This window comes from Silurus meridionalis, chromosome 21 (assembly GCF_014805685.1).
Source record: "Silurus meridionalis isolate SWU-2019-XX chromosome 21, ASM1480568v1, whole genome shotgun sequence".
NCBI classification, from domain to species: Eukaryota; Metazoa; Chordata; class Actinopteri; order Siluriformes; family Siluridae; genus Silurus; species Silurus meridionalis.
In genome coordinates, this window is record NC_060904.1 from 13,280,345 (window position 1) to 13,295,595 (window position 15,251).

At 38.0% G+C, this 15,251-nt stretch overlaps 1 protein-coding gene across 1 annotated transcript in view; it reads left to right on the plus strand.

The window, feature by feature from the left end:
- Positions 1–678: 678 nt before the first annotated feature.
- Positions 679–15,251, plus strand: part of itga8 (integrin, alpha 8) — an 89,356-nt gene continuing 74,783 nt past the window's right edge. Inside the window, exons 1-5 of the mRNA XM_046833552.1 lie at positions 679–1,055; positions 1,283–1,416; positions 9,599–9,699; positions 10,856–10,979; positions 13,635–13,696. Of these exons, the coding sequence (XP_046689508.1) occupies positions 865–1,055; positions 1,283–1,416; positions 9,599–9,699; positions 10,856–10,979; positions 13,635–13,696 (612 nt within the window). The 5' untranslated portion in view covers positions 679–864. The remainder of the gene's footprint in view (positions 1,056–1,282; positions 1,417–9,598; positions 9,700–10,855; positions 10,980–13,634; positions 13,697–15,251) is intronic.

The following is a 15,251-nucleotide window of genomic DNA, read 5'->3' on the forward strand; positions in this document are numbered from 1 at the left end:
ACATGGGTTGGATGTGTGTGTGTGTGTGTGTGTGTGTGTGTGTGTGTGTGCCATAAAATTTTGCTCGCAGAGGAAACCGGATCTTTTCAGTTTTGTTTTGATTTTGTTTTAGCATTGTGTACCTGCTTGAAATTACATGTAGGTCTGATGGTTGATCTGTCTACTAAAAATGATATTTCATGACATTTGCATTTTTTATTCTCATTTTTCTTTTTAAATCATAAACAGGATTTGTATCAAATTTAAAGATGGATAATAGAACAGATGAACGAATGCTGAAAACTTTATAAATCCTGTTATATACTGTATAAAACTTCATTTAGGGACCATTCATCCATGTTGCATACTACAATCTATCAAAAAGACATTTGCATGAATGGACCATTACAGTGTGGATTCAAAACCCAATACAAATTCAACAACCATTAAAAACATGAAATGAGGATTTCTGAGGTTTTTTTCACCATTGTGGGAAATATCATTGAATCAGTTATTTTTCAGTCCAACATGGATTTCAAAGCCATGCTAAAGATGTGCATTGAATCAAATCCTCTTTAAAAGTGACTTGGTTCCTCCTTATAAGGATTTCCCCTAGTGACGTGTTGAGGGCTCGCGCTCTGTGATGCGATGAGTAGAAGCGGGGGCTCGCGCGCAACTCGTTATAACGGTGCGCGCACACACATGCACACACATACACACACGCTTACGCGTGCACAGCAGTCCGGCGGGAAAGGCGCGCGCAGCAGCTGTATGAAAGTGGAGCGCATGGAGCGCGCGCTGGCACTCTAACGGAGCGGACCGAGGGTGCGAAAACTCTCTGCACGGTGCAGGTTGTACGGTGGGATACCGGGAGTGCATGCAGAGATGCAGGCGCGCAGGGCTCGAGCGTCCTTCCTTGGGCTTTCTTGCCTGGTCAGTCTAATTGTGGCAGAGTTCCTTGGCGGATGCGTCGCGTTCAATTTGGATTCGGAAAAGCCCGCAGTGTACAGTGGACCACCTGGAAGCTACTTTGGATATTCCGTGGACTTTTACCATCCGTCTCAGGATAGGAGCGCGTGAGTTTTGTGTTTGTGCATGTAAAATTTGAAGCATCTGGTTGAGATGCATGCGTTGGAGCAGTTCTGTTGCACTGATTAACATCTCATTTGTGTCATTCTTTCTGTTCAGCATGTATGCACTGAAATGCAATATAAATATGCATGCAATATAAAATCCACGCGCATTCGGATTTACATGCTGATCCATTTTAATGGTGCTTTCATCCCTCTCTCTTTTTATGCAGTGTATCAGTGCTGGTCGGGGCCCCCAAATCAAACACCACCCAACCTGGGATTGTAGAAGGTGGTGCGGTTTATTACTGCTCCTGGCCCCCATCTGAGCAGGACTCATGCCGCGAGATCCCTTTCGATAAAGCAAGTGGGTACACAGTTTTGATCATTATAGAGCGCGCACTCAATGCATTGCATGATGAAGCACGCGCGCACGCACGCACGTGTTCAGCTCCTAATTGCAATAGACTCCAAACGCACTTCACACTTTCCCTCTGTAGAATTTAATACGCGCCAATCAAATCACAGTTTTTATCCAGTCTTCCGTTTTTGGACATTTGCACGAGATTTGTATTTAGTTTATTACACATTCCAATAAAAAAAAGAAGAAAAAAAAAGATCAAAATCCCACATTCGAGACCGAGTTGATTTCCCCGCATATGGTTTTCTTTAAGCCGGGGGGAGAGGAGTAATTACCACGCGCTCCACGAGAAATGCGCGTAACTCAAGCTCCGTGCGCAAAACGTGGCGCAGTGGACATCCTGACGCGCAGGGGGTCCCGCGTGCGCCTTCCCCAACACTGTGTTGTCACCATTTCCCATGCACTCCTATAATGTAAAGACTTTGTTTATGGCATGACTTATATTAAGACTGTTGTTTTTTTGCGCAATGAGAACGCAATGAAATAGCAGGAAATACAATGGAGCTTTCGTGGATGTGAGGTCACGTTTAATTCACGTGACAAGCAGATGCCAAAACCGCCGCAGGCTGAATGCTGTTTGCGGTTTTTGGGTGATTTGCAATGCAAGTGACTTGTCAGATGTATTGTGTCGGGAAAGACAAGGTGTTAAAGTAATAGGGTCGGTGATGCCCCTGTCCATGGTGAAGAACTTGAACGATCCTCGTGATGAGAGATTGGTCATTGCAATGCAGTATTGTTTGATTGATTGCTTGGTTGATTGATTGATTGATTGATTGGTTGATTGATTGGTTGATTGGTTGATTGATTGATTATTGGGAAGTAAAGTGATGAGTGATCAGTTATTAAACAAGTAGGTAAAGATAGCTCACTGGTTAAGGCATTGGGTTTGGAGCAGAAGGTGATGAGATCAAACTCCAGCATCACCAAACCAACCGTTGAGCAAAGCCCGTAACGCTGCACTGATCAGTTGTAATTGTATTTCACTTTGACAAAACCATCAGCTGTAAATATAAGCTAAAGCGATATAGCAGTTACAGTCCAGTGGCCAACATCAGCTGAGAAACTTGTCAGGTTTGTTCCTGGGCTCTTGTTTTAAAGTAAAAGGGGTCTTAGATGTAGTTTTCCACATCACAAATTCACTTGACATTCTCTCGTCTAAATTTCTTCAGCTGATCTCTGTTCAGATGTGCCATTACAGGTTGTTGCACCGTCCATACTGAAGAACTTGAACGATTTTGGTGACGAGTGATTGGTTATTGCAAAACATTGATTGATCTGATTGATTCTTGGGAAATAATGGTGATGGGTGATCGGTTATTAAACAATTTCTAATCGTTGATTGTTCTTGCTTAGCTCACTTACGCTGTTGGTCAGTCAACCATATCTAAAAAAAAAACCTACATCACATCAGTCTCATTACTTGACATTTGAAATCGAGCCTCTATTTCTTCAGCTGATCTTTGTTCATGCTATCCGTACTTAACATGATCATTTTAGACAGACAACTGCAGGAAAGTTATACTGTGCATTTGAAAGCCTAAACAAAATATCCATATCATTGTTTTGTAAAGAAGAATATTTTGTTTTTAGCTGTTTAAACTGACATTGCTTGAAAGATGAGTGATGAGCAAGAGGAGAGAGCATCCTTCAAATTAAAATTTCCAAATCTTTATTTTATGTTTGATTCTAAAATGCAATGTGACCTCATTGTGAATATTTGAAATTCAGTTTTTGGTTTTAGTCAAATGCACCACCCAGGTTTCTGTTCAGTGTGTGAAAGCCAAGAGTCTGTATCCCTTTACATGTAATAATCTGGAGTTATAGGTCTATACACTGACATGAAAGAAGTGCAGGCATGTTATTTAAATGGGGGATACATTTAAAGAGGTGGGAAAAAAGAGACAGACAGGAAGACAGCGAAGGGGACAAGCCGTTTAAAAGAACAGTGAACACATGGAGGATTAGTGGAACCCAGCCAGCCAGGTTGGCTCACGTGGAGAGGTGTCTGCTTTTTATTAGACACCGAGAAACACTTTAGTAACCCCCACACCACCACCCCGGGCCTTTCTGCTTAGCCAACTCCGAATTCGTGCACACACATTATCAGATTCATTAGTCACGTTGCCGTGACCCCTGAACCCACCATGGAATCCAGACGTCATTCAGGGAAAATTTACATCTTTGGTCAACTTTGATGAATGACTAATGCTGTAAAGACACAGCGAGGTAAATTCATTTGGTACACCAAAAACTGCCACATACCTGAAATCACAGAGAAAGAGAGAGAGAGAGAGAGAGAGAGAGAGAGAGAAAAGGAGAGAGAGGGATACACAACGTGATGTATCTGGATCTTCTCGAGTTACCCCCTAGACACATTCCATCGCTTCAGCGTTCACGAGAACAATACGTATCTAATATGGTTAGACAGATGCCCAAGTTATAAATATTTATTGTGTTCTTTTGGTAAATGGTAAAAAGTTTGCCAGTGCCTTGAAGCGACCTGCAATCTGAAATTTGAATCGTCATAGCGTTTTAACTTTGGATTTTAAGGTAGTGATGGTATGTGTGTTATATATGTTGCTATCAGCAGATATCCTAAGGCTGAAGGTAGGGCTGAAAAGATTGGGATGGTTTAATGAAACCGATGTTTTCTTTATTCTGCACATTACATGCCCCCGAATTCAGTGCAAATTACAATGATCTTATTTATACAACTGAGCACTCGAGGGTTAAGGGCTTTTCTCAGTGGCAGTTAGTGTTGCCTAACCCTAACCCTAACCCTAACCCTAACCCTAACCCTAAACTACGATCTTCCAATCAGAAGTCTAAAATCTTCAACATTGAACTACCACTTTCTCTAATTTTTTATCAAGTTCTTTAAATACCAACATGGGAGTCCAATCAAGGTTCTTCCATTCTAGTAATGTAAATTCAGGTTCTTGAGAAACTCCAGCTCTTTCCCTCCAACTCCACTCCAACTAAGCACTTGAAACAAATATAATTTCTAATCTTTTTATTAATCCAAAACCTGTTATCTGAACTTTTATATATTTACCTAAATGTGCATATTAATTCAACTTTAACTTACGTCAACACAAAAAAGCAAATCTGGACCAGCTCTTATTATTATTCCTTGGTCAGTGCCAGAATGCCAGAATGGGCAGAATAACTCTCCGTTTATTTTTAGAACACATTATAATCAATAGTAACCAAAAATACACAATGACAGCTCACATAGCTGCATCACGAGCTGCACCCCACCCACATTTTAATGGTGATATTAACTTGTTCCACTTCAGGTAAGTGACTTTTATTTTAAACCCAATGAATAAATTCCCTAATCTTACAATATGTTGCCCTTCTTGATTAATGAACTAGTGTATAGGTTTGTTATGGTTATGAAGGCCACACCTCTCTAGGCAATTGCCTGCTCTGCCTATAGCCACCACCACCCCTGTGTATGTCCAATATATTTTATTTCTTGCTATATCTTCTTCTTCTTCTTTTTTCGGCTTCTTCCATTAGGGGTCGCCACAGCGGATCATCCGTCTCCACATCCCCCCTGTCCTCTACACCCAACTAATTGCATGTCTTCCCTCACCACATCCATGAACCTTCTCTTTGGTCTTCCTCTTTTCCTCCTTCCTGGTGGCTCCATCCTCAGCATTCTTCTACCAATATACCCCATGTCCCTCCTCTGAACATGTCCAAACCATCTCAATCTCTCCTCCCTCGCTTTGTCTTCAAAACGTCCTACATGCGCTGTCCCTCTAATAAACTCGTTTCTAATCCTGTCCATCCTCATCACTCCCAACGAAAACCTCAACATCTTCAGCTCTGCTACCTCCAGCTCCACTTCCTGTCTTTTACTCAATGTCACTGTCTCTAAACCAAACAACATCGCAGGTCTCACCACAGTCCTATACACTTTCCCTTTCACTCTCGTAGATACCCTTCTATCACAAGTCATTCCTGCCACTCTTCTCCACCCACTCGTAGATAAATTTGCAAAATGAGTCGAATGAGAACATGTGCTAGAAGGTAAGCTGCCAATGTAAATGTGCTCTTATGGCCTCTATAGCTAGAGCTAGCTGAATTATAACTGTAATAGCGAACGTACAAAGAAAAGCTACATTGGATAGAAATTGTAACAAACAGCGAGTCAATTGTGTGAAAAAGCCCCAATCCAGAATCGGTTATCATCTCTCATAACCTGTCAAATACAGTTAAACCGATGCAGTGTAAACGCTTGCAGACATTACACTACTACTAAGATACCTTCACATTGGGACTCCAATAAACCTGATACTTAACACACTGACCTCTGGTTCATTTAAAGGTATTAATGAAATTTTCATGTCCCATTATTTCAGCCCTGCAAGATGCTAATAACAACGGAGTCCTACAGCTTTTAAAAGCAGCTGACTTTGTTTGGCTTGTCTTTTGGAGTGTGTAGTAAAACAGGTCACTGAGCGCTGAACTTTTAAATGAGCCCCTGCTGTTTGTTTATGCAGTTTGTCGAGGAGAAAGCAGCAGAATGGATTTAATTAACACGTTAGGTATCGGGATGTTTGGGATGCATGTTTCTTGTCTGTATTGGATGACAGCCTTGATTATTTTTTTTTAGTTGCTTACTTGGTTGTTTGCTGCTTTTAGGAGTCTAGTGTAGTTTTCATTGGTATTCAGCAGCCAGACATTTCCACATGCATTGAATCAGGCATTTGTTTTTATAGTGTATTAGTTGAAATGAAGAGCTTTTCCAGCAATAGACTGAACCAATCAGAATGGAAAAAGTCATATAGGATGTTGTTATTTGACTTTATACCAAAGAGCTGTTCCAGAATACTGACTGATCAGTAGGGGTTTATTCGTTTTCTAATAGAAGTGAAATGACTTCCAGAGTGTTATTTATGATAGAAACAAAGAATTGTTGATATTGTGTAGCTGTCTGTAAGGAGACATTCATCCATTAAGAAATGAGTCTGAAGTCAGAGGACTTTGCTTTATCATTTTGTGACCACCAGTTTATTTATTTATTATTTTAATATATGCCTTCCCTACAATGAGAATATATGACAAGGAAGTGACTGTTTAAAGCTGCTATAACGTAAACAGAGATTTCTCTAATGGATATTTCATAAGATTAGATATACATGGATAAAAACTATAAATGCATACAAAATTTAGTTTTTATAAATAAGTTTAAAAGAATTTATTTGATTTGTAGAAAATTCACACTGATATAAGATGGCACTGGTACATTCTCGGTAATCGAACCTACTCAACTTTACTTAGCAGTAGTTTTGATTTACATCATTGATTATTTGCGTGCAAAGCGCACCATATTTTATTCCTCAGCTTATGTTCGTCTGGAAGTTTGCAACATAATATAAACTTATGTTCTGGGACTATTAAGTAACAGATGAATATTTAGTACATAATGTTGGATCCATCGATCCAACATTCCATTCAGCTGATGAGTCCTTATTACCCATTTATAAACATAGAAGGAGATATATCAGAGCAATATTGCATTAGATGGACCCAGCTTTTGTCTCAGTGGACTGAGTTAATGTAAGGGACAGTGTAATAGGAGGACAGGGAGGAAGAGGAGACAGATGAAAGATTAATGTTCTTGCATTTTAATGAAGTGTGGACTGTGCCATACTCGACTTTTAACCAGAGCCATCTGTGTGACCTGAGGTCTGTGGTGGAACACACTGAACCCCCTACAGACAAACACACCACACACACACACACACACACACACACACACACACACACACACACACACACACACACACACACACACACACACAAATACACTCTCATCCAGAGTAACATTTGTTAATGCACAGTACTTATAATAATTCAGAGATTTACCATTTTTTAGTTATTTTGTGTCATAATTTTGTCAAGAGATGCCCAGAATTGTCCAAAATGTTTGTCACGTGTGTTCCAAAAGTTCGAACAGATTCTGTTCAGACAAGAGTTTATTATTTCTGTCTTGTAGCCATGTGGTACAGACATGGTACTTAAGGTACTGGGAACCCTTCTCAGATAGAACACTAATCCTTTGCAAAATCTTTTTTTTTAAATACTCTTGCAATAGTTTCAGTGCAGTATTATTGTACACCTGATGATGTTTTTTCTTGCTCTTTTTTTACCCCTCTTTGTTCGAGTTTGTTAGAGCCATTTTCCTTCTTTTCCCTATCATAACACACATTTTTACTCTTACTCCTAGTTTCATCAAGGTTTGGCTGTGATCAGCAGTAGTTTAAACTCTTAAACGGATCTTGAAAACCCCAAATATTCAGCATTTTCTCAATGGTTGCTACCTGGTAAAACGTGTGCATTGAATTGCATTGTATAAATAATAAACCATGCCTGGTTTTATTGTCAGAGTCTAGATGTAGTAAAAAGTGACACAATCATGTGACATTTGACCTAAAAATGTAATACAAATAAAACCAAACAGTCAAATTTCACAACTAGAAAGAGTTTAAAACTTTGAATATAAGTCTTAGAGCAGTGCTTGTCCAAAAGCCACAAGTAAGAGGATGGCATTGGATGATGCGAAACTCACGGGACAGTGTCATGTAATAAGGCAGGGATTGGTGCAAGTGCAGATAATTTGAATTAAAATGCAAATAAAAAAAAAAACATTCAATAGTCGAGTGTGAAAGTGAGTGTAAGTGTAAGCATGAGCAAAATAAAATATGTTCAACCAACGTAAGACAAAGAGTGCTGTGAAAGATGAGACTATACACATGTGCTAATCAAGGGGGATAAGAACCAGGTGTGGAGAAATCAGTGACATAAGACTTGGTCATGTGCTTGGAGAAGTAATCCTGTGGATCTAGGTAAAATCCTGACAGCTACAAATATTTGAGCGAGCAATTGTTTCCAGCAGTAGACAGTAACAAAGTAAATATAATTATTTACTGTACATAAGAAGCTTTTCCACATATCTGTACGTTATTCAAGTATTTTTTGGTACTTTTTACTCAACTACATTTTGCTTTTATTTATAAGTGGACAAAAACGTAACTGGTCAAGCACGCAGCAAACCACTAATCAGGAAAGAGCTTGTGCTCTGTTTCGACTGCCGCCTGGTGGTATCTCCTTGTCGTTATCAGTGTCCTGTATTTGGGTCCGTCTCCTGCACCTGACAATCATAAACAATTCAGTTCAGCATCAGTTCAACAGTAAGCAGAACATTTCAAGAGTAATAAATGATGGAAGAAACTTCAGACTCTAACTTGACACAAGTTTTGGGCTCATGATCATTTAAATAGATATCAATCAGTGTTTGAGTCATTAATATCATTCTATTAATAGATTAGTGTCCTGAGAGTCTTTTCACATAAACTGAGTTGATTAAGCAACAGTCTTTTGACAAAAATAATATTAGGAACATTATAGCCATAATAAATCATAGAACTGTGGATACTTATGTACATTTGAAGGCAAATTCTTTTGTACTTTAACTCAAGTACATGGTTTGTGTGCATCGTCCACCACTGATTGTTTCAAATGCTAATTAAGACTTACTCATATGAAGTAATGCAATATAGACATAATATAATAGATCCTTTTGTATAGTGAAAATGTTGTGCATGTGAATTGACAGACATTATCTTTATTATTCACTTTGGAAAGTGGGGCATTTTATGTTGTCTTTATAATCCAGTTAATAATCCAGTTTTAAACCCTAATCTCCAGACACAACATCACCACATTTATACATTTATACAAAGAGATTGTATGTGTTTACATGACTCAGTTCTCGACCCAAATCCAGATTTTTAAATGTAGTCACTTCCTTTAACTGTTTATTGTTATACAATGTTCATCAAATGTAAAACCTGACATAGAGAACATGTTATTGTAGTTTGTTATAGAATTTGCCTAATATTGTATATAGTATACTCAGCACCTGATATATTATATGGACAAAAGTTTGTAGACACCTGACCATAAGATTTGTTTGTCTGTTTTAAACATCCCTTTTTACATTTAGTCCCTGTTTCCTGGTCTAATACCCTCCATTCTAGATTGAAGAGGTGGAGATCTGTTCTCATTCATTACATAATTGTAATCTTCTCTATCTCTTTCGCTTTCCCAGATAACAGGATGCTTAAGGTGAATGGGACACGAGAGCCGTTGGAATTCAAATCCTACCAGTGGTTTGGAGCAAGTGTCCGAACACACAGGGGAAAAGTAGTGGTGAGTGTTTGTGAAAATATAAGCCCTCGAAATAGCCCTAACGAGGCTACATCCATCACGATAACATACAATCTATTGCTTTTCCTCTTCATAAATGGAAAACCATGGTCAATATGTGTTTAAACGCTGGTGGTTTGTGAGATTAAGGCACGTGGTGTTGATTTACTGGATGTTGAATCGTGCACAAGATATGAATATTTGCGCAGTTATGGATGAGAAAAGAGTTATAGAGTGGGGAAATGCCTCTCTGTTTTCAAGCCGTTGAAGGTTTCTTGGAAACGTGAGCATGCGGTTGATATCGTATACCAGTTTTTTCAAAACCTTGCTATGTAAATATGATGAATGTTTTAATCATAACCAGAGCCTCGTTCAGATTACACTGATAGATACTGTGTCATGTCATGAAGACATGGTTGGAAACAAAGAGGTGTTCATGCTGTAGGAGGTGATAAAGAAAAGAAAAGGTGGAAGCATGGATATACAAAATGCAGTACAAAAAGGGAGTATTCAGCGTAAAGTGTATGTGTAGGACATTTTATTGAGATATTTGAGATTATATCTCAGTTAAACAAATAATGCAGTTAGAGGAATGTTGAATATAATCCATCAAAAAGAAAAGCCAGTTCTATCTGTAATACTACTCAAATTTACCTGGCCGCATATCTTTGGCACATATCCTAAAAGAAAATAGTTAGCTAGCTACATCTTCTCAAAAATCGCACAGTGTCAGGACCGTATTTATCATCCGTACTAGTATTGCTAATTGAAGAGAGAAAATTCCACATTGTTTTGATTGTAAATGTTCCTTTAACCTCTGTATTGTTTGATAATTAGGTACATACTAGTTTTATGAATCATTAGCCTCATTTCCACGAAGAGCTTGAAGTCACAGTTGCCATAGTCAGGAGCCAGGAGACACAGTTGCCCACGACCAAACATTAATAGAACTTTTTAGAAAATATTTGGATGATTTTTGATGTATTCTCATCCTATGTTCAAATATCATTTGAATGAACTAGAAGAAGTATATAAAAGGCATCTTTTAAAATGCACAGCTACGAATTTCTGATTAGGCAGCAATCTTATCTTATTTCTGTATTCTAATGAAAGCACATAGCACCGACTAATTTGTGTGTGTCTGTGTGTGGTTCCACAGGCCTGTGCTCCTCTGTATCACTGGCGAACATTGAAGATCAATGGTGAGATGGATCCAGTGGGCACTTGTTATGTTGCTGTACAGAACTTCAGTGCCTATGCAGAGTACTCACCTTGCAGAACAAGTAAGTCAGAACAAAAGTACCCCCAAACCTCAGTCCCCCCTCATGTATGTAACTTATTCACAGAACATTATGACACTATAACATTATGACCATTGAAGTGAATAACACATGATGGGTTAGAAACAGGAAGAATGGATTTAAGCGAGTTTGATGAGGGCCGAACTGTGATGTCTAGACGACTGGGTCAAAGCATCTCCTAAACTGCAGTACTTCGGGGTTGTTCCCAGTCTGCAGTGGTCAGTACTTATCAAAAGTGGTCCAAGGAAGGAATTGTAGTGAACCGGCGACAGGGTCATGGGTGGCCAAGGCTCACTGATGCACATGTGGAGCAAAGGCTGTAAAAGTTAATCCTGTTAATGCTCAATGGGTCAGAACTGTTTTTGCAGAAAAAGGGGGACCAAAACAATATTAGGCAGGCAGTCATAATAATATGCCTGATTGATGGCCATAAAGTTATGCCTGATTGGCGTATGTTTTATGTAATTAACAATGATGGTGTCAAACTGTCTGTGAGCTCATGAGTTTCCTCTGAGGAAACTCATGTAGTGTGTTTAGTTGCTCTGTTGGAAAGCACATAAAGATTAAAAGATTTGAAGGCTTCACATTTCTCAGAGGAAACACACGATAGCCTTTACATTCTCTGGTTTGTAGCTGGTGAACATTCCAACTGGGAATTAGCAAACGACAACTTCTTTTATAAAGCTAATCATAAAGAGCCCATGACTATTCCTTCCAGCCAAATGAATTGTTTTAAACTTGCATACTGCTAATGCACAAAAGTGCAGCGTTTGGGGTATAACTTTTAGAAAACACACTCTCTTCTATCCACACATTTTCAATGTTTCTCACACCACATCACTAGGCCTGATGCCAAGGCAGTTCTGCGCCCAGCTATAAACAGCAATTAAAGCAGGGCACAGGGGTTTGTTTGGATGCAATTTCCTGCCTGAATATTGTGCTTTGATGGATTTGGGAAGATTAAGGAGATATGGCCAAACTATATTGTCCCGGTATTTGAAGAGATTATAAAACACCCACCAGCAAAGCAATGTTATAACATAAAGAACAAAAATCATTTTAAAAAATGTACAGAAGGAAAGAAACAATTGGTAAAATGAAAGGCATGAAAGGTCTTGTGTAGTTATATCTTGACAATGTAACACCAGTGGTTGTTATAATATACTGTAAAAGCTTGTCTCTTTTGTCTCTAAAGATTCTCAGTGTTCCAGGTGCGGTTATCAAGTTGAGTCATGTCAAATGCACTTCTATTTGGTTAGATTTAAACTATATAATAAAAGTATTATATAAGTATTAGTATAACAACCCCCTGGACTCCTGACACCTTCCCCCCATTCTCACCTACCCCTTGTTCCCTCAACAAGGCTATCCAGGGAGGGAAGGATCCTTAACACTTGAAGCATACAAATTTCAAATCTGTGGAATGTTTCGATCTAACCAGATAGAAGTCCAGAGGACATGACTCATCTGTTGAATGCTCATGTGGCATTCGTATCCTGATTGCAGCATGTTCATACGTCGCTGACATTTTTCAGTATAGTAGAATTAATAGAAATACATTTAAAAGTCAAAGTTAAGTATAATCAAAGTGTCGTTTAAGCTAAACAATGTATTCTTATACTAATTATCCAGCACATCAGAGGTAAATGTTGTTCCCTGTCATTGTTTTGTCTTGTTATTATTATAAGTTTTCCATCACATTGTTTGCTTCATTAAATAAAGGAGTACATTGTAGCTAGCTAGAATTTTAGCCTCTTTTGTTATTAATAGTAAATAGTTTTAGTCTTAGCCATCAGTTGATTTACCAGTAGAATGACAATTCTATTGTTTTTCTATTTTAAAAGTTCCAGTTAAATACTTTTTGTAGGCTCAAAATCACACCCTACCACACACACTTTAATGTACATGAAAAAGTTTTTATGTTATGCCCTGGGTGCTTATTTAAAGGCTCACACACTTCATAAAGAATGGTTCTATCAATATATTTCCTTTAGCAGCTACTCAGTTCTAGTCGGGTAGCGTTTGCTTGGCATTATACATCTTTAATGACTTTAGAAAAGGAATTAGTGGATGATATATAATGACTATAATAACTATTAAGTCTTCTTGACTCTCTGATAAACACTGTGAAGTGGCTGCCTGGCAGGTCGTTATAGCAAGTGCGCCAAGGCAAAAAGCTCAGTGTTTAACCTAAGCAGATCTGTTAGGTTTATGATACGCATACACTTGGCAGCTCAGAGTGAAATGCCCACTAAGCTTGGGGTTTTTTTTTTTTTCAAGACAAAAATGGCATCATTTTCTGCGAATGAAACTATTGTATAAACTCATTGACTGTGATTTACATTTTTTTACTATAAATTTATTACCATTCATTTAAATGTATTTTTAAAAGAATTATATGATACAGTCTAATATATTCATGTTCCATAAAGCTGTCAACTTTTCAAGTGACTTCAAACAATGTATCTGAGAACAAGTTATATCCAAAATTATATTGGCTTATAACATGATTAAAAACAGAAAACATAATTAGGCTCCTCAGATATATGCTGAAATTATTACTATGACTACTGCTTTATGTAAAAAAAATTTAAATAAAAAAAAACAATATTGACCCTATGGTTATTTCTGATGTAGATAATCCAGACCCTGAAGGACAGGGCTTCTGTCAGGCCGGCTTCAGTGTGGACTTCACTAAGGTAATGTTATAACTTTATTATTTTACTTTGTGTATGTGATAATATTTTACCCAATATACTGAACAGAAATGATACTTTATTAACTTGAAAACCTTAAAAAGCCAAAGCCATAGCTGGGGGCCAAGGTCAAAACTAGAATGCTAACAAGAGAAAGAACTTGTAGAAGTAAAAGGAATAGAGTTAAAGAATAAGGCTCAGCATCTAGAAGTTACTACCTCCAAGTTTAACAGCTTGGCTTGAGGTGTTTTATTCCTCTTATTCCCCTACTTTTGCAACTTATTACCGAATGACACTTCAAAAGTTTAAAAATCTTTGAGTACATTTAATGATATAGAACTTTAAACCAACTATAGCCAGTCTTTTGCCCAACACCTTACCAAGACATCTCCATGTTTTATTTGTATTTATCACCCATTATATATTCAGGGCTGGCAATATAAGCAGTAAAGAAAGAAAATCACGATGTGGGAAATGTTATAAAGACACAGTAACTTTTTTTATTATTATTTTATTAAAAATTAAGCCTTGTATTTATGTTCATTGATTGCCAGAGGACATTCCAACTGTTAAATTTAGCAAGCTAACAAAACACAATATTGGATGATCTATTCAAGCCGTGTTTTGTTAAAAGATTAATAAATTCAGTAAATAATCAAATCCTGTCCATACAGCAAAATCAATTACACCCATTTAGTGTGTGCTTAGTTAATTATAATATAATTATATAATTGTGCATGTGAAATCTCTTTATTGAGAAATCCAGCTTTATCCCTTTACTCCTCCTGTCTCTCTGCTTCTCTCAGCCTCCCCTCTGTGTCATGAGAACTATAGAAGAAGTTTATTGAAAAGGGTTAAGGAGTATAAAGGGGTAAAAGCTAAATAAGAGAGAGATTATTCACCCCGACCTTTGACCTTTTCCTAAAGCAGGAAGAGGCCTCCTTTCCTTTAACGTCTTTCTCTTGCCCTGGCCATCTCCCTGTTCTTAATATAACTGTATTCTTTCAAATGCTTATGTAGACAAATTGTTCACGTCTCACTTCCTGCACTCAGTGTTACTTGTTTGTGCGCTATTCTGTTAAACTGTCATACATGTGTGCCAGCAGTAACATACTCCAGATGCACACACATGATTTTAACCTTTACACATAAGTAATGGCAACGCATCTGCCCCATCCTTTACCCCCAGATAAACAGTTTTTTTCTCATAAAACATACATGTACACTCTTTTGGCTGGGCGAATGAATTTACTGGAAAGGACATGAGATGGACATGATGGACAAGCTGGATTTGATGTGGTCTCCTGCTCTTGTAGCCTAATCCTCTCATAGTTTGATGTGTTGTGTATTTTGAGATGCTTTTCTGATTGGTTGTAAAGAGTGTTTATTCAAGTTTTATATTTATATAAAGAACTAGTTTTATATTTAATTTTCTTTTACCAGCCTTTCTAAAGTCTAAGAAATGTAAATTATGCTCTTCCCACCGAGCCCTCAGCCTGTCCTCTCATTAAAACTGAAGTTACAGTGTTGCCCTACGCCTGACAGTACACTAAATCTG